Source organism: Myodes glareolus, chromosome 7 (genome assembly GCF_982192425.1).
Source record: "Myodes glareolus chromosome 7, mMyoGla1.1, whole genome shotgun sequence".
Classification (NCBI taxonomy): Eukaryota; Metazoa; Chordata; class Mammalia; order Rodentia; family Cricetidae; genus Myodes; species Myodes glareolus.
Genome location: NC_142032.1, coordinates 99,909,453 through 99,929,037, shown reverse-complemented (window position 1 = coordinate 99,929,037; position 19,585 = coordinate 99,909,453). Strand labels below are relative to the sequence as shown.

The following is a 19,585-nucleotide window of genomic DNA, read 5'->3' as shown; positions in this document are numbered from 1 at the left end:
GACCAGTTAAGACAAGTTTCTCCGTAGAAAACTAATCATCTACTCTTTGGTACATAGAATAATTTTTCCTTAGACTATCAGGTGCAGAATGAATCAGAATTGAAACTAGCTTCTCATAACAATAACACAGCTATTGAATTTGTTAGGGTCCATCAGAAGCCATACTATGTGCTGTGGAGGGTATCAGAATACATAGTTGCCAGGTTCCTCTTTGTGATAAGAATTATTGGCACAACTGAAAAACATGAGGATTAAATTTATAAAGAGTAACTGATTGGTCAAATTCTAGTCTCTAGATTAAAGGGCAGAGGAGGATTTTAAATTTAGAACCTACAGAAGCCAAAATTTTCAGAACCTTTCACCTTTCCTAGTAACACTTGGGTCCTCCATTTGTATTCATTTTCAACTCACTTTCTTGTCTTTCTTTTCTCTTCTTTTCTTTTGTATCATTTAAATACAAGCTTCTTCTCATATTTGCATGGTAAAGATATACACTGATGCCCTGAGACCCAAGGTTACAATGTTGGTTTCTCAAAAGGAATCAGTAAACAAATGAATGAACTTATAAATTAACATTTTTGCCTGATTAACCTATAACATAACAATGTATATTTTGGACCTATTTTAAATACAGGTTCCAGAGTGATACCACAGGGAAAAATAACTCATAAACATTTGTGTGTGTTTGAAATATAGGCTACATTTAATAAAATTAGCAATTCAAATGGGAAATGTCCATTGTACCAAAAATGTAAGTTGAAAAATATTCATGATGCTGGACAGTTATTTTCACTAGTGGACAGGGTGTATGACTCTACCATTCTATGATACTCTCTTCTTCAGAAACAATGCAAACATGAGATGATGAAATTATAAAAAATAAACTCTGCAATACATAAACACATTATCTGTTGAATTATGCTTTCTGCAATATTTTTCTTTCAGGGAAAACGTCATATCCTACAATTACAAAGATTTCAGAAAATTTACAAATGAGATTGACTGAAAACTATCTTATTCACATTCGTTATGAATTTCTTCTGCACTGTTTTCTATGTACCTTTGTCTATTGAAATGGACACACTAGATGAATTAATATCATTCACCTACCTATTTTATGAATTCATTCACTATTTTTCATACTCCAAGAAATTTACTTGTTTTTAAATCCTTTAATTTCAGTAATGTCACTCTTGTCTCCACTAAAAAGTTTTATTACACTTTCTCGAATCTGCTTGGTCTTGACTCCATAAACAATTGGGTTCATGGTAGCAGGCAGTAGCAGGTAGAGGTTGGCCACTATGATGTGGATGTGGTGGGGAATGGTGCGTCCCCCAAAACGATGAGTGAAGAAATTAAAAAAGGCAGGCACATAAGTGATCACAATGGCACAGATGTGAGATGTGCAGGTGCTGAAGGCTTTGTGACGAGCATCTGCAGAGGACAGGTTCATTACTGCTCTCAATATCATTGTGTATGACACGGTGATACAGCATATGTCAAATGCACAAACCACAAGAGCAACTAAGAGCCCATATACTGCATTGACCTTGACATTGCCACAGGATATTTTGGCCACAGACATGTGGTCACAATAGGCATGAGGGATGAGGTTGCCTCGGCAATAGGGCAGGCGCTTTGTGAGGAAAGTGAAAGGGAGGATGAACGCTACACTCCTCAAGAATGTAGCAAGACTAGCCTTGGCAATCACAGGGTTAGTCAGGATGGTTCCATAGCGTAAAGGGTAGCAGATGGCCACATAGCGATCCAGGGCCATAAGCATTAACATACCAGACTCTGTAGCTGTGAAGGTGTGCACAAAGAACATCTGAACCAGGCAGGCTTCAAACCCAATCTTTTTGAGGTTGAACCAGAATATGCACAGCATATTGGGCACAGTGGTAGTGCACAAGGTTATATCAGTGAAGGACAGCAGGGTTAGAAAGTAGTACATAGGTCGGTGTAAGATTTCCTCATGGCCAATGAGGTAGATAAGCCCACAGTTCCCCACAACAGCAATCATGTACATGAAGCAGAATGGCAGAGATATCCAGACATGCGCATCTTCCAGCCCAGGGATACCATTCAGGATAAAGAAGTCTGGGGTCAGGCTGGAGCTGTTGGCTCCAGACATAATGGCTGGCAAGATGAGCACATTCTTTTTTCTTTAACAGTGTCTGTGTCCTGGAACAGAATATACATCAAAGGTAAGTAGAGGATTAGGAAAATTAATGAAGAAAGCCACCTTTCCCCTTTTTAATTGATTTTTATTAAGCTCTACATTTTTCTCTGCTCCCCTTCCTGCCTCCCTCATTCCTGTCGATGCTTCCCTAAGGTTAAGGTCCCCATGCTCCCAGTTTACTCAGGAGATCTTCTCTTTTTCTACTTCCCATGTAGATTAGATCTATGTAAGTCTCTCTTAGTCTCCTCATTATTGTCTAAGTTCTCTAGGATTGTGATTTGTAGACTGATTGTCTTTGCTTTATGTTTAAAAACCACTTACGAGTGAGTACATGTGATAATTGTCTTTCTGTGTCTGGATTACCTCACTCAAAATGATGTTTTGTAGAATGGATAAGGAAAAACTACAAGATATGAAAGTAGAAGGAAATAGAATCGCTAAAGAAACCCAAACTAAAGTATAGCTGGACATGAAAATTCAGGATAAACAACCAAAACCTCAGAGATAAGCTTCACCAACATGATAAAAACATGGTTTAATTACAAAAACAAATAGTTTTTATGATTTCCTGCCATCATTATTTAGCATATATGAAACTAGTATCTCTTTGGATTATATTGTATTATAATACAATACTACTAAAATTATAATACAATACTACTAAATAGTATAATGCAATACTACTAAAATAGTAGTAATTTAAATACTACTATTTATGTTACTAACTTCAGTTTCATTAAGAGAATAGTTAATGAGAATTAAGAGAATAGTTTCTGTCCTGCCCAGTTCCCGCAGTTGTTAAGTCCCAAAGAAATCACACAGAGGTCTACATTAATTATAAACTGATTGGCCTAGTATCTCAGGCTTCTTATTAACTTGTATTAGTCCATAATGCTTGTCTGTGTTAGTCACGTGGCTTGGTACCTTTTTCAGCATGTCAGTCACATCTTGTGTCCTCTGCATCTAGGTCACAACTGCAGACTGAAACTTCTCTCTTCCCAGAATTCTTGTTGCCATGCCTCTATTTCCTGCCTGGTCACCCCACCTATACTTTTTGCCTGGCTACTGTCCAATTAGTGTTGTATTAAAAATAACACAAGGGATAGGATAAAAGACCATTGTCCCACAGTACTTCCCTCCTTTTTTCTCTTTTTTTTTTAAAAAAAAACAAGAACTCTGAATCTAATATCTTTTGTTTAGCTTTTCTCCTGACCATTATCCATAACAACTTGTAACCAACATTCTAAACAAAGGAAAATATCCATAGTCCATTTTTTGGAAATGTGGGTGTAGTGTTCCAGGCTACTCCTGTTGATTGGGTGGCATTGATAATCTTACAGGGACCTAAAGAAAATTTAGAATTATGATCAAGTTTTGACTGGAAAATTCTGTAAAGCTTGATCATCTCAGGCAGTAATCTTGAAATCTATTCTGGATGTAGAACTCTGACATCTGGGCCATCTGCTCCTATCAGAGATTTCTCAGGGGGTCTTCCTTGAGCAAACATGATATTTCTTAACCTGGAATGAATCCACAGCCTCTAATTTCTTGTGGAAACAAGCAAAACCTCTTCTCCAAAGTAACATACCTTTTGACTTCAATTTTGAAGTCAAGGTACTTTCAAAATACTTATCTTGGATTAATTCAGCAGCATTTATAAACAAATATCTTTTAGCAGCTGTTGCTCCATCCTCAGTATTCAAACAATTCAAAAAGATTGCAAAAGGAGACAGCTGCTTGATTATTCCTGGCCACTTAGCCCCAAAATAATCACACAGAAACTATATTATTTAAATCACTGCTTGGCCAATTAGCATAGCTTCTTAATGGCTAACTTTTACATATTAATTTAACCCATTTCTATTAATCTGTGTATCGCCATGTGGCTGTGGCTTACTGGCTAAAGTTCGGTGTCTGTCTCTGACGGGGCGACATGGCTTCTTTCTGACTCTGCCCTTCTTTCTCCCAGCTTTCAGTTTAGTTTGCTCCACCTAGCTTTGCTATAGGCCCAAAGCAGTTTCTTTATTCATTAACCAATAAAAGCCACACATTGACAGAAGGACCTCCCACACCATTCTAAGATCACCATAAACAACCCATTTCTATTTAGTTATATACAGGAGCCTTCTCGGTCTTATCAATCATAACAAAATATCCATGAACTCCAAAACATGCTGAAGATTCTCTGTGTCCCACAGTAAGAAATGTCCAGCCAAGTTTTAGATCATTTGAAAATAAATAAGCACTTTATATCATTAATAAAAATTTTCTTTTGTCTTTAATAAATGGCAAAATTATATGCATACCAAAGATCCAGTTTAAAATAAATTCCTTTCCGATGTATTTTCCAGTGTTTGATTTGTATTCTTATTTGATAACCTTATGTACTTGAGGTTATGTAAAAATTTCCCAGAAGAAAAGGAGTCATAAATGGGAAGTGTTCTAAGTTCTGCTCTGTGCCATAGACAAATTGCAATAGCTAGATGAGGAGTAGGCCTCCAATTAGTTCCTGGAATACAGCCATTAATGCAAATTATCTGTTAGAATAATCAACAGATTATAAGAGATGTTTTATCTTTTAACAATTTAACAATGTCTTCAACATTCTTCAAGGCATTCTATTTTCTCAGGTTATCCTAATCAGCCAAGTAGATAAATCTCTTATGTTGTGGGTTCTAGGATTCTAGTGCGGGCTGATTCCTTTATTCAGCTCTATACATTACAGATAACAGCCTCATTATATCATTGTATAAGTAAGAGAATGGAGGTGCAGAGTGACTCAAAAGTACCTCAGTTCACAAAAGCAAAGTGGTGTCAAAAGTATAAATTTCTACTTGAAAGTTCATGAATTTCCATCACCGTAGTGGATGTACCCTAATGCTGAAAAGCAGCTGCACAGGTTCATGAGATCAGAAGAACCCGATGCTCAGGTGCAAGAAAGAAAAAAAAATCTTATTTTTGGTTGTATCTTAAGGGAGAGAGACAGAACAAACACAAAAACAAACACAAAAAGTTAAAGATAGTTGGTTCTTCATTGAGGGAGCCCTTCATACAGAGCCTGCCTGTAAGACTGCCTGATTTTCAGGTCTGAACCAGTTCACACAGATGCCATGTGACACCTGGCTGAGTGAGAGATCGCACTGAGGACTTCCGTAGAAGTCTCCAAACAAATCCTCCCAACTCCTTCTACTCTCTGGTTTTCTAATCTTGGGCAAACTCCCATTTTCCTGCCCAGACCATTTCACTAGAAGCAATCTTGAACTTAATTAACTATTAGCTAAGGCAAAAATACTTTCCTCCTATAGGAACATAAAACTGCCCAAACTTTGTAAGCTCTGTGAAATTACAGATAGATTAAAATTTGTTTCACAGTGTAGGGAGGTCACATTTTCTTTTTATTCCCCAAATGAATAGTTATGTATCATTGCACTAATCAACAACCACACCCCAATCATTACATTTCTTTTAATTTTCAAAAGCAAGAGTCTTTGGAAGTCATCGCAGCTTACCTTAGAGTCAACAAAGACAAGACTTGAGTACATGACTGAGCATCAGAAACTCTCTGACAATCAGATTCGACCTGCAGGCTGTACAGCCTTTTGAGAAATTCATAACTTTGAGTTGGTGTACCTGATTGGGTCTTTTCAGTTCACTCTCCCAAGAGACCTAGAGAGAAGGATAGAACCTTTGGGACTCATGATAATTTTTGCACTTAATAGTTCTTTAAACACTGGTGAAACTAAAGAAAAATAGTATCATAATTCTTCAAAAGGACTTTAGGGACAGCACACACAAGACACACACAGGTTCAAGCAAAATCAAATTCCAACACCAAGAAGAGGAACCAGACTTTACTCCCCATCCCTAACCAAGATGCTATTGATACCTACTGGGATAGGGAAAATCAGTTTTCTCCAGTTAAGTGTTACTAGGTATATTAACTACACTCAAGAACAAGCAGGCACCATGTCCAGGAGTAGATACCAAACATAAACTGACTACATAATTTTTGGTTGTTTTGTTTTGTTTGTGTATTTTTGTCTTGTTGGGGTTTTGTTTATTTTGATTTTTGTCTTTTGTTTGTTTGTCGGTTGGGGAGGGGATGTGGTTAGGAGGGCCTGGGATGAGTTTCAGGAAGGAAAAAATATGACTAAAACATATTGTATAAAAAATGTAAATAAAAATGAGAAAATGATATTGATGTTATATGTGTTCTTATGTGTGTGTATAACTTTTGACCAATAGCTATGATAGACATAAAATTATTTTTCATTTCATTCACCACAGGTTAATTTTACCACATTTTATCACACATATGCATATGTATGTACATGAATATACATAAAACATATGTTAGCATAGTTTATGAGATTTTTGAAAAAGAAAAAGAGACAGAGAAGCTGATTCACAAAATCATATATTTTGTAAAAAGTTACACGGAAGTGTTTCCTACCTAGTTTATATTATTCTGAGTTTATCAATTATTTCATATAGATGTAAAATTTACATGTCTGCATAAACACACACATTTACTATCTTGGACTTGACAATGCCATATATCCTTCCATATAATGTGCTAGTCAAATTTTCTCTTAAATATTTCATTGTGCAAAGATTGATACTGAAGGGATTTGGAAAACTATTATAAATTATTTTTATCATCTCAGAGAATGAGTATGTAAAGATTTCTGCCAGACTCAGGGCAAATGCTTGAAGTCATTTTTTCAGGCTCTATGGAAGAAGAAGGAAGAGAAGCAGGAGGAGAAGCTGAGGAAGAGAGTGAGGAGGAGAAGGAGCAGCATGGGGGAGGTCACACTTCAGTGTTTATTGAAGCATGCCGGTCCCAGTCACTTTCAGCTACCACAACAAGTATAGACTGGCACAAACCATTGACCAAAGTAGCAGCAGCTTCTCATTGAGTTTTGTATCACTATCTCTGTCATCAGACAATATTATTTTCATGTTTTACTGAGGATAAATGAAAGCATACTCCCCAAATGTGACTATGAGTGTTCACATACCCACCCGAGCATTGATAAGCAGGCCACAGATGTGTAGCATGCCCATTCAATAGTATTTGTCTTCTCTAAACACGTTTGGCTTCATTGTCTTCCCCTCTCTATCACATATTTTTTATTTCTCAAGCTTGCTGTTACCACATAAATTTAAAAGCGTAAAAAGTTAAAATTTAAAAGAGTAAAAAGTTGCTCTTATAGGGTATTTTATCACGGTAACACAAAAAGTAAAAAATACACCATTTATTTCTAGAATGCCTTTACAGGGCACATGTCCAATAGAATTGAATAGTGTGTTTAAAAGACTTCTGAAACCTTCCATCCATTGCAGTTGCATTCACAAAACCTAGAAACAGAAGCAAGCTAAGTGTTCAACAATTGATCAATCAATAAAGAAAACAAGGTTCGTCTATATAAGAAAGTAGTATTTGTGCAGAAAAAGAATGAAATCCTACAATTCGCAACATAGATGAAAGTGGAACTCAAAGAACATATCATGTGAGTACCCCATGATTTCATTAATTTGTAAGACATAAAAAGAACACAGATAAACCTCCTTTTGTTTATTTCAGAGCAGTTGAGAGTGGTCCCCAGATCCTGGAAAAGTGCACTGTAGATGGGGCAAGACTGGTAGATAGGTACCAAGATACAATTAAATAAGAGTAAGAAGCTGTGGTACACTGTTGTAAAATGAGCTGTCTAGATAAGATGGTTGGACAGTTTTAAATGTCAGATGTACATGACTTCCCAGCCAGCAATCCTACTGAGGACAAAGTATGTTGGTATCAGGCTATAGCTGCTAGCCTTGTATTCAGTTGGAAACAGCTTAGTTTCTGTGCCAATAAAAGTGCCTTTTAGTAAAAACAGTAATTACAGCAATTTTTCCAGAGAGAGGACAGAAGTATTTTGCTCAATATAAATAAAGAGTATAGACATGCCTGCCGGAAGACCAGGTAAACCACACCAGTCCACAGAATTCCCCCACTCTCTTGGTTCCCTCACCCAAACCCTCCAGGATGCCAGTCAGAAGGCTGTAACTTGAGCAGAGACTCCCTGCTGGATCAAAAGTCAAACCAGCCACTGGAACCTCAGGCCTCAACTTAGATGATCAACCACAGGCCACACAAGCCAGAAGACCAGAGAGAAAACAGAAATCAAGGAATAAAATACCCATCCAACAAAGACAAATTCAGAAATTGGCACCTGAACCTATAATCAACCCAAACTCAGATGTCTCAAGGCCAGTCTAAGAACACAATCACCAACACTCGGGGAAATATTACACCACCAGAGAGCCCAGTGATCCTACTACAGCAAGCCCTGAAAACCCCAATACAGATGAAGCACAATAAAAAGACCTTAAAACCAACTTAATTAAGATGATAGAGGTCCTTAAAGAAGAAATGAATAAATCCCTTAAAGAAATTGAGGAAAAAACAAATCCGCCAAAATGGAGGAAATGAGTAAATTCCTTAAAGAAAGCAAAGAAAAAACAAACACTTGAAGGAAATGAATAAAACTGCTCAACACCTGAAAATGGAAATAGAAGCAATAAAGAAGACATAAACTGAAGGAATTCTGAAAACAGAAAATCTAGGTAAGCAAACAGAAACTACAGACATAAACATCACCAACAGAGATGGAAGAGATAACTGCAGCCATTAAAGAGAAAAGAGAAGAGATAGACACATGGGTCAAAGAAAATGTTAAATGTAAAAGATTCCTGACAGAAAACATCCAGGAAATCTGGGATACTATAAAAGGACCAAACTTAAGAATAAAAAGAATAGAAGGAGAAGAAAGAATCTCAGTACAAAGGCCCAAAAAATATTTTCAACAAAATCATAGAAAAAAATTTTCTAACCTAAAGAAGGAGATGTCTATAAAGGTACAAGAAACGTACAGAAAACCAAGTAGATTGGACCAGAAAAGCAAGTGCACTAACCACATAATAATCAAAACACTAAACCTACAGAACAAGGAGACAGTAGTAACGGTTGTAAGGGAAAAAGAGCAAGTTAACATATAAAAGTAGACCTATTAGAATTATACCTAACTTCTCAACTGAGACTCTAAAATCCAGAAGGGCCTGGGCAGATGTTCTGTGGAGTCTAAGCAACAATAGATGTCAGCCCAGACTACTATACTCAGCAAAACTTCTTCCATCGCCATAGATGGAGAAACTAAGACATGCCACAATAAAGTCGAATTTGGACAAGACCTATAAATCTAGACTTATAGACAACACTAGAAAGACAACTCCAACCCAAGGTAGTAAACTATACCCACAAAAATCCAGGAAATAATCTCATGCCAACAAAACCAAAAGAAGGAAAAATCTCTTTCTGTCTCTCTGTTTCCATCTCTGTCTCTGTCTCTCTCTCTGTCTCTCTCTCTCTCTCTCTCCCTCTCTCTCACACACACACCACCACTACCACCACTACTACCAACAACTACAACAGCAAAATAACAGGAATTGAAATCATTGGTCATTGATATCTCTTAATATCAATTGATTCAATTCCCCAATAAAAAGACAAAGACTAACAGAATAGATGTGAAAACAGAATCCATCCTTCTGCTGCATACAAGAAACACACCTCAACATCAAAGACAGGCATTGCCTCAGGGTAAAGGACTAGAAAAAGATTTTCCAAGCAAATTTACCTAAGGAACAAGCTGGTATAGCCATTCTAGTATCTAATAAAATAGACTCCACACCAAAATTAATCAAAAGAGACAGGGAAAGATGCTTAATACTCATCTAAGGAATAACCCACGAATATAATGTTTCAATTCTTAATATCTATGCCCTAGATACAAGGGCACCCACACTTGTATAAAAAAATATTGCTGAAACTTACATAACACATTAACCCTCACATATTGATAGTGGGAAACTTCAATACCCTGCTATTACCAATGGATGAATCATCTACACAAAAACTAAGTAGAGAAATACTGGACCTTGCAGACATTACAAACCAGATGGACTTAAAAGATATCTATAGAAAATTTCACCAAAACACAAATGAATATACTTACTCAACACTTCATGTAACTTTCTCCAAAATTAACCACATACTTGGTAATAAAACAAGTCTCAAAGACATAAGAAATTTGAAATAACTCCCTTCATCCTCTCAGACCACCACAGATAAAAGCTGGATTTCAACATCAGAAACAATAGAAGGTCTACAAACTCACAGAGACTGGACAATTCTCTACTGATGACTACTTGGTCAAGGCATTAATTAAAGAAGGAAATTAAAGACTTCCTAGAATTCAATAAAAATGAATGCACAACATACCCAAACTTACGAGATACAAATGAAAGCTGCAGTGAGGAAAACTTCTTAGTACCAAGTGCCTATATAAACTCTATTGACACAAGCCCTCTCACAGTCCTAAGCTAGTTATTAAAGCTCGATGTTTTTACCCTTCAATCAATCTACAATTGTGGACTCTTCACACAGTTTGCCTTCCCCTAAATTCTCTCATGTTTACTGGACTGCACCCCATTGAATCACTTGCATCTATTAAGAGACTCCCCTTGCTAAGTCTGGATGTTATACATCAGAATAATAAAAGGCAGAAAACATGGAAAATCAAAAGAGTTGAAGAGGGGATAAGGAGTTAAGAGGGTTTGCACATCTCACAGAAGCCCAAAGTTTGATTCCCAGCACCCATGTTGGGCACTACTGCCTGAAACTACAGCTCTAGGGAATCTTATACCCTTTTGTTGCCTCCACAGTTGCTGCAGACATACAGACACACAGACACACACACACACATACACACACACACATAGATAAAAATGAAAATAGTTTTAAAGTGAAATAATTAGTTAAAACTCACATCATAAGATAAACTTGCAATTCTCAACCATCCCTAGCCATCTTAGCACACTACCCCCTTCATAGCTTCTCTGTACTCTATGGCAATTAATATTATATGCTGACCCTCACTAAAAAGTTAAAAAAGAAAAAGAAAAAAGAAAAGAAACACAGAAAGAAAGAGGACAAGCATTTCTGTCTATTTTGTTCAGAGATATCCCTCCATGACAAAAAGAAACTCAAGAACTATAGTCACAATATTTAGGAAAAAATTAACCATTCATTGATATAAAGATATATAAATTCTCAAGAGCATATATAGAAATGTATGTTATTCTAAAATGTCTTTATTAATTTTTTTAGTTATTGACCACCTACTATTTTTGAACTCCCAGTAAGAGTAACTTTTATGAAATCACATACATTTATACCTTATTTAATTTTTTTATTTTAAAAAAATAATATAAAATATTTTGACCATGCTTCCCCCAGCTTCTCCCAGAATTTCCCTACCTCCATACCCACCCAATTTCGTGGACCTTCCCCCATCAAAATAAAAAGCAAACCAGTATCACAGAACAACAACAACAAAACCCAAAAAACAAAACAAATAACAAAACAAAAATTTCCAAAATGAAACAAAAGACATCCTTCCAGACACACACAAACAACAGAATTCATTTTGTTTCTAATTATTTTAACCAGGAATCTCTAGCTTCTAATCCCACCCTGGGATGAACGTTGCTTCCTGAACATCTCCCCTTTGGGGGAATTAAAGAAAGATTTTTTTTTTTAAAATTCCCCATATTTGCAGCAACTTGTATTACTATTTCCCTTTAGGCTGTGTGGTCTCTAGAGACTGCTAAGCCCTGATTTACATAGAGACTTGGTACTTCAGAGAGTAAAAGATCGTGTATGTTTCCTGTAGACTCTCAGCTGGGCAATACAGTCTTCAGGTGATGCCAGCTGCTGCCATCATACATAATCCTGAGTCCTTTCCTTGGCATGAGCAGGCCCCAGGCTCCTTCTCTGCAGCTTTAGTAAGGTAAACATTGATTTCTGCTCTCCGGATAATCTGATCCCCTGTTTATTGTGCAACAAAGCTGGGTGCCATTTCAATCTACCTGTGTCATCACAAGAAACAAATGGGTCAAGAACTGACCTGTTGAGGATACTGTCTGTGATTTGTTAGCCTGAGAAAATTAACAAGAAATGTTCATTCAAAGTAGATACAGTATTGTGCGAGATGGGGAGTCTCATCTCAAGGTGAGATGCTCTCAATATGTGTTTTAGAATATACCAAAGCCTCCATTTATTTATTTATTTATTTCAATTATTTGTTACCAGAGATAAACATGTAAGATTACACAATAAACTCACAAAGTCCCTTAAACCAACGTTAAGTAGATCAGCACTCCTCTCTAACTACTAGACTGTCTTTACTAGTTCCTTCCCTTTCTTCAATTCAGCTATGCAACTTGTAATCAATACAACTTTAACTGACCAGAGTATTTTTTTAAGTAGTACTTTCCTCATTCAAAAATGAAATTCGTAACAGATTTAACCAATACACTAAAACAATTCACAGAACAATGAAGGGGTAAAGTGACTATAAATTGTCCTAGTAGAAGTGTTTAGATTACTGACTCTATTGATATGAAGATGTGAGGGTGATAGAGAGAAAGAGGGGTTATGGGTACCATTTGCTTTGCTTCACCAGCACTTAATTCAAAAATCACAAAATTCTGTGTCCTTGGGAAAGCTGTTGGATATACTCTCTTTGTTAGTTAAAAGAATTGAGTTGTAGACTTATTATAAAAATGTATATTTTTATACATCAAGTTCACAAATAATTCAAATAACCAGAAATCACATCAGAGTCTAAGCATCCCCTTTCTGGACTTGCTTATTTCAGATGTTCTCCACTAGACTGGGAAAAGGAGCAGTCCGATAGATCATAAGATTATATTTTGTGGCTTTGTCCCTGAATTCCTAAGATAAAATGTTTCTGGCCTGAATCTCTGCTAGAGATGTTTGTAGTATGAGAGTGAAACCAAACAGAAAGGCCCATCTCTCTGTCTCTTTTGACTGGGACACTGGGACCAAGTGATAATGCAAGAGTCTGTCTTCTGTTCAACAGCCAAAGGCAAGCATGACAAGCCAAAGGCAGCAAACATTTTGCATCAAATGGCTGCCCGGGGGAGATGAGGACCCAGCAGAGGCACCAGTCATTGCATCGGTTACTGGGATTCCCAGGAGATCCTGGAACTCAGGTACCTTGATCAGGTAATGCACTTATTGTTACCAAAGGGGTGAAGAAAGCGGGAAGTCTGTGCAGAGCGCTGATGAACTGTGCTGTTTCATTTAAACAAATGAGAGAGTGAGTCACCAAGGCTGTTAGCCCACAAGTCTGACATTGGCTTAGTTTTGATTACTGTAACCAATAGGTTGTCTAAATGAGAAAAAAACCACAAGATTTGTCTACTAGCAGGCAAATCAAAGATTCTGTATCTAGTGAGAGTAGCCAACCTCGTGCTCTTGAAAGCACTTAGTTCTTTTTTAACGACTGGCACTTCTGTGTACTCAGAAATGGAACGACATGCATGCCTTCAGTACACTTGTATTTTATTTTGCATAAAGCAATAGATGTGGATATGATTTCAGTTTTCTGCATGTGGACAGAAGCCTATCCCAGTACCATTTTACTAAAGGGAATTTGCTTTGCTAGTTATATGTTGTTGCTATCCCTTTAAAAAGTAAATTTTGTGAAGTCTCATTCCTAGATAAAGGACTACAGGCAACTACTTAACCTCTCCCAGGGATGAGTTCCCTTAATGTTTGTTCAACGCAGAGTGGTCAGCTTTGAAACCAAAAACACATCAACAACAGAAATGGACTTATAAGATTGAATTCATATTTGTACCTTTAGATGAACACATACACACATCGCTTAGAAAGATTACATACTATCAAATTGATAGTGGGAGGACATTGTAGAGGATTAAGAATGTGTGTATTGGAGAGGTTGGGGGAAGAAAAGGGAAGGGAAAAGAGATGTAATTTTATTTCAGTTTCAATAAAAACATTAAAAATATTAATTTAGTTACTAATATATGAATATATTTCTGGGATTCCTATTCTGTTCCATTGGTGATGTGTCTGTTTTTATTCCAATACCATTTTGTTGAAGCTACTACATTTGGAATATATTGCATTTATTAATTTTTATGGTATGCTGAACCAAATTTTCATCTCTTATTCAGTCTGCTTGATCATAATAAATGACATTTTTAGTGTGCTTTTGTATTTGCTCGAATTTTGTTGAGGTTTTTACACTTAGCTTCATCAAAAATATAGACCATAGTTTTCTCTATCCTTTTCTTTCTTTTCTCTATTTCTTTCCTTCCTTCCTTTCTTTTTTCTTCTCTATTTTTCCTATAATGTTTATTCATCTTTGGTATCAGGATGATAATTATTTTTTTAAAAATGAATTTCAAAGTATTGTCTTCTCTTTATATTGTCCACCCTTTAAATTATTGGTAAGATTTATGAGTGAACATATCAGGTCCTAGGCTTTAATTTGCTAATTATCTAATCTCCTTATTGATTATTGATTTGCTAGCATAGTGTTGTGCATAATAAACTCTTCTTAGATTATATATGGCAAATCACACTGTTGTTATAGAATAAACTGAAATGCAAAGAAAAAGTTATTTAAGAGAAATAATGATAATCTTACCACTGCATGCTGACACACAAAATTAATTTAATATAAAAAATTTCTAGTGCTCTTCATATGTAATAATTTACCCCTGTAAGTTACGTCCTATTTCAAGGCACATTAAACAATAGAAGACTTTTAAGTATTGGTATCATACATGAATAACAATTTTATCTTATGTGAATAATGATTTTATTAGCATATACAAATTACCCATAACAAATTTCATTGCACTACTTAACATAGTCTTATTTTAACCACATTCCTCCACTACCCTCCCTTGTCTCCCTCCAATGTCTACTGATTCCTTTGGTTTTCTCATCTACTCATGTCTTAAAAAACAATTTGTGAATCACTTAGTTTAGTTAAAGCTAATTACAGGACTAGAGTGAGGAGTTATTTTAGGAGTATGGCATCTTGCCACTGGCTGGTTCTCTCTGTCTCTCTCTGTCTCTCTCTGTCTCTCTGTCTCTCTGTCTCTGTCTCTTTCTGTGTGTGTGTGTGTGTTTGAGAGAGAGAGAGAGAGACAGAGACAGAGAGAGACAGAGAAAGACAGAGAGAGCCCTATTAAACATCTCAGTCCCCGAGTTTGTGCTTTTATTTAATTGTAAAAATATTATACCTCCAAGACTTTAAAATCAAACTTAGATAGCTTCAAAAACTGTTATATTATTGCCTTGAATATTAGTATTATCCAATAATTGTGCCCTATAAATGTCACCAGAACTCAAAACAGCTGATACTACTTATAAATGTAATCTTACTGTAGTTTTATGTTTTCACCTGGAAATAAACTAATCAATCCTTTTTGTTTTGTTTTAATTCATTTCCTCAGGATAGAGATTCTGGAACAATAGAGTGTGTTCACTGAATTAGCTATGCTGGTTTCCAACAACTCATATGCAGTCCCACAGTCTTTCATTCTTAATGGAATTCCTGGTCTGGAAGCATTGCACACATGGATCTCCCTTCCATTCTGTACAATGTACATCATCTCCCTAGTGGGCAATTTTGGCCTTGTGTACCTCATCTACTATGAGGAATCCTTACATCGCCCAATGTATTTCTTTCTGGCTATGCTTTCCCTTGTTGATCTGTTTACCTGTACAACCACTCTTCCCAACGCCCTCTTCATCTTCTGGTTCAAACTCAAGGAAATTAGCTTCACTGCTTGCCTAGTTCAGATGTTCTTTGTGCATGGGTTCACAGGAGTGGAGTCTGGAGTGCTCATGCTCATGGCCCTGGACCGCTATGTGGCCATTTGCTACCCACTACGTTATGCTACCATACTTACCAACTCTGTCATTGCCAAAGTTGGGCTTGCCACCTTCTTGAGAGGTGTGTTGCTGATGATTCCTTTTCCATTCTTGGTTAAGCGTTTGCCCTTCTGCCAAAGCAATGTCATCTCCCACACCTATTGTGACCACATGTCTGTGGTGAAGTTATCCTGTGCTAGCATCAAAATCAATGTCATTTATGGTCTCATGGTTGCACTCCTGATTGGTGTGTTTGACATTTGCTGTATCTCTGTCTCCTACACTATGATCCTCCGGGCAGTGGTCAGCCTGTCCTCAGCAGATGCTCGGCAGAAGGCCTTCAGTACCTGCACTGCCCACATATCTGCCATCATCATCACTTATGTTCCAGCCTTCTTTACTTTCTTTACTCATCGTTTTGGGGGTCACACTGTCCCTCCTTCTCTTCACATCATTGTAGCTAATCTTTATCTTCTTCTTCCTCCAACTCTAAATCCCATTGTTTATGGAATGAAGACCAAACAAATCAGAGACAGCATCATTAAATTCTTTCATGGTGAAAAAGGTTCAAGGTGACTCAAGTAAATTTTTTTGACCTTTTAAAAGTAAGTAGAGGAATTGTCAATAAAACTCTAACAAGGAGGAAACCATGAGTGTTTTCCACTACCTCTTCAACAATGTTGAAGAAAATTTGTATATGAGTTCATATCTCAATGGTTTTCCTATCTTTTCTCTTCATTTTACTTTTAAAAAATAATTTATCTTTACTTGTCTGATAAGATTGTGTTTATCATGCACAATATAGTATTTTAAAGTAAAGAGATATATCTGTTATAATATCACAAATACAGTTAATCTCACAAATACAGAAGTAGAATGATACTTTTCACTTCCAGCCCTAATCAACTCACTGATATGGGATAACAATGATTTCCCTCCAACAGATCTGTTTCAGACATATTACATCTATTTTAGTGATTTCTTAAATCTTTTGTTCATATTGATTATCACCCTATACATAATATATTTAATAGCTTCTTTAATATCTTCTGACCTGGGAAATACTGAAGATAAAATAAATCATGAGAATTAATTGAATAAATATGTAACTTCTCTCTATATTAAGTTCAAAAGGTTTGCCCTATCATTAAAGTTCCTAGAATGGACACACACTTCTTACTCAAAAGCTTAAATGTTTTAAGAGTCATGGTGATTGAACCATCTGGTATAGGGTACACGTCTTCAAGTTTCAGACCAATTAATTGGTAAAATGAGTGGTAAATTTGTTCATTTACTTATACTTATTTTTCATTTTCCAAATTAAGGAGTATTTTCATTTGTTCATGTTGCAGGATATTTAATCACACTGTGAACCCCCAAATTGCATTGCTTATTGGAAAAATCTGTTTCTAGTGATGGTGTGGCTCAGCCCTGGGGCTTTCTGCTTGAATATTGTAAACAAGATTAAATAAAGTCAGCCATAGAAGCAAACAACCAGTTGACAGGAAGTGAACATAAGAAAAAAACCATAAAGAGTAAGAAGGAATCAGGAGGATGGATAGAGAGATACACAGAAAATAGAAGGAAGCAATGTTTAGTTTAACGAGTTTTGTTTGAGATAGTGTAGGAGAAAGCTCTTTTTCTGGGACAATGGCAGAGGAGGAAGTTCAGCTGGGTGCTTTCTTCTGCCTCTCTGAGCTAGCAGGTTTTCACACCAGCATTTGGTTTGCAGGGTCTTTATTTGTAAAATTGAATGATTGAGATTTAGTCAAAAACAACATGCTCAACTGAAGCCTACACTGGACTCTTCCATTTTTCTTTCTGGTCACCAATACTCCCATTAGAAGTTTTAATATAGACAAGATAAAAATATTTTTTGAACTATGTAGTTAAGCCACCAACATTTACAGAAGTCAGGGAAGAGACAAGTAGTCCAATCAAAGCAAAAACAGTGGAGGTCAATTACAGTTCCTTGGATATTTTAGTAGACGATGAGTAAAGAAAACTTGGTTATTCAAAGACATGGTGTGCTCACAATTCAACAACAGTCTATGGGAGGGATGCAACAGCTTTTAACAAATGCTAAGGCAGCACAGAAGGTGATCATCTATCCTTAAAAGAATAAAAAAGTCATAGAGAATGGTATTTCACACATAGTGTAATGCATAAGAAAATCAATTTATTGATAAGACAGAAGGTTTATTTTTTTCCCCTAAGGCTATGCTTTGACTAGCAACCTAATTGCTTCAGGTCAAGTGCATTTCATTCACAAATATGTTTCTTAATTGGTGATTTGTGTGCTGATTCTATAAAAAGTTTTATGTCTCTACAAATACAACAGGAGAGATACTGATGATTAAAGAATTGTGTCGATAACATACAGGTAAAAATAACAGTTACAGATTTTAAAAATGGCATTACTAAAGATTATACTTCAAAAACTTTGCAGAAAAAATTACTTAAGAAAGAAATGGTGACTATATTTAATGGAATCTGAGTATTGATTTTGTTCTCAACAGTTATGCACTCTCTTTTATACAGTAGAACTTGTTTTCTACTGAATTTATCTGGCACAATATGTCAACAATTCCCAATACTGTCAGCTGTGTGACAGCGTATTGGAGGTTTTGTTTCCAATGTAATCTAATTGTTCAGTCTTATCTCAATCTAGGATCATGTACCATCCCCAACTTTGAATCCCTCCCTTTTAGAGTAACTGTTGTGATACTTATTTGGGGTAGTTTATAAGAACCTCTGAGTATGTAGAGGGAATTTGAATTATCTATGAAGTCATGATACTTTTTTTCATTGTTATTTCTGTCCAACTTCAAAACAACAATTCCACAATTGAGAATCAAGTCTGTTTTATGCAACTTTTTTTCTTGCGAAAAAGTTAAATTGCATATATAATTCATCTCAGGAATATAAATGTCATATATTCCCTAAGTTATCTGTGTCAGAGGTAAACCAGTACTTTAGTCAAGATCCTAATTGAAAATCTGAGAGAACCATTATTGTCTTGGATAGATTAGATTAGCTAATGACTGTTCCTTCACAAAAGTTCAATAAAACCTTTTATTAAGTAGAAATAATTAGATTTTATGTAGGTATATTATATTGTGTTTACTTTAAGAAAGAGCTATATGTCTAAATTCTTGATCTAATTGCCTCTTTTATACATTTAAATAATAACATTGGGACTTTTTTGGCAAGAATGTTCTCAGCAATGGATCTATACTTCCTAAGAATGAGCAGTCAAATGTTGTTAGTAGAAGTCTAACTTTAAAAGCAAGGTTAAATTTTTATTTGACACACCAAAAATATCCTTATTAAAAGGGTTAATACAACATTCCCAGAGATTAACTACATTCCTTCATAAGTTATTCTAAAACTTAGTGGCTTAACAGAATGGTATTCAGTCATTCTCATGATTCTGTGGGTAACTGGCATGGGTGGTTTGCCTGCTTTCTGTGATACTCACAGAAGTCATAACACTGAGCATTATATGGCTTTTCCGATTTCATTCTCTTACCAATAATCAGCTTCTCTGCTCTTCATGTAATATGTAATACTGC

General features: G+C 36.0%; 2 protein-coding genes across 2 annotated transcripts; one reads left to right on the top strand and one right to left on the bottom strand.

Annotated features, from left to right (window-relative positions):
- Positions 1 to 1,153: 1,153 nt before the first annotated feature.
- Positions 1,154 to 2,134, bottom strand: LOC125395935 (olfactory receptor 52N2-like). Its single transcript, XM_048427691.3, has one exon. The coding sequence runs from the start codon at positions 2,132 to 2,134 to the stop codon at positions 1,154 to 1,156; it is 981 nt and encodes a 326-aa protein (XP_048283648.2).
- A 13,498-nt stretch (positions 2,135 to 15,632) lies between these two features.
- Positions 15,633 to 16,586, top strand: LOC125395938 (olfactory receptor 52N5). Its single transcript, XM_048427694.3, has one exon. It carries the CDS (start codon positions 15,633 to 15,635, stop codon positions 16,584 to 16,586), a length of 954 nt encoding a protein of 317 aa, XP_048283651.3.
- The last annotated feature ends 2,999 nt before the right edge of the window (positions 16,587 to 19,585 follow it).

Coding starts and splice junctions, on each gene's coding strand:
- LOC125395938 (XM_048427694.3), top strand. CDS start 15,633: ATGCTGGTTTCCAACAACTCATATGCAGTCCCACAGTCTTTCATTCTT.
- LOC125395935 (XM_048427691.3), bottom strand. CDS start 2,134: ATGTCTGGAGCCAACAGCTCCAGCCTGACCCCAGACTTCTTTATCCTG.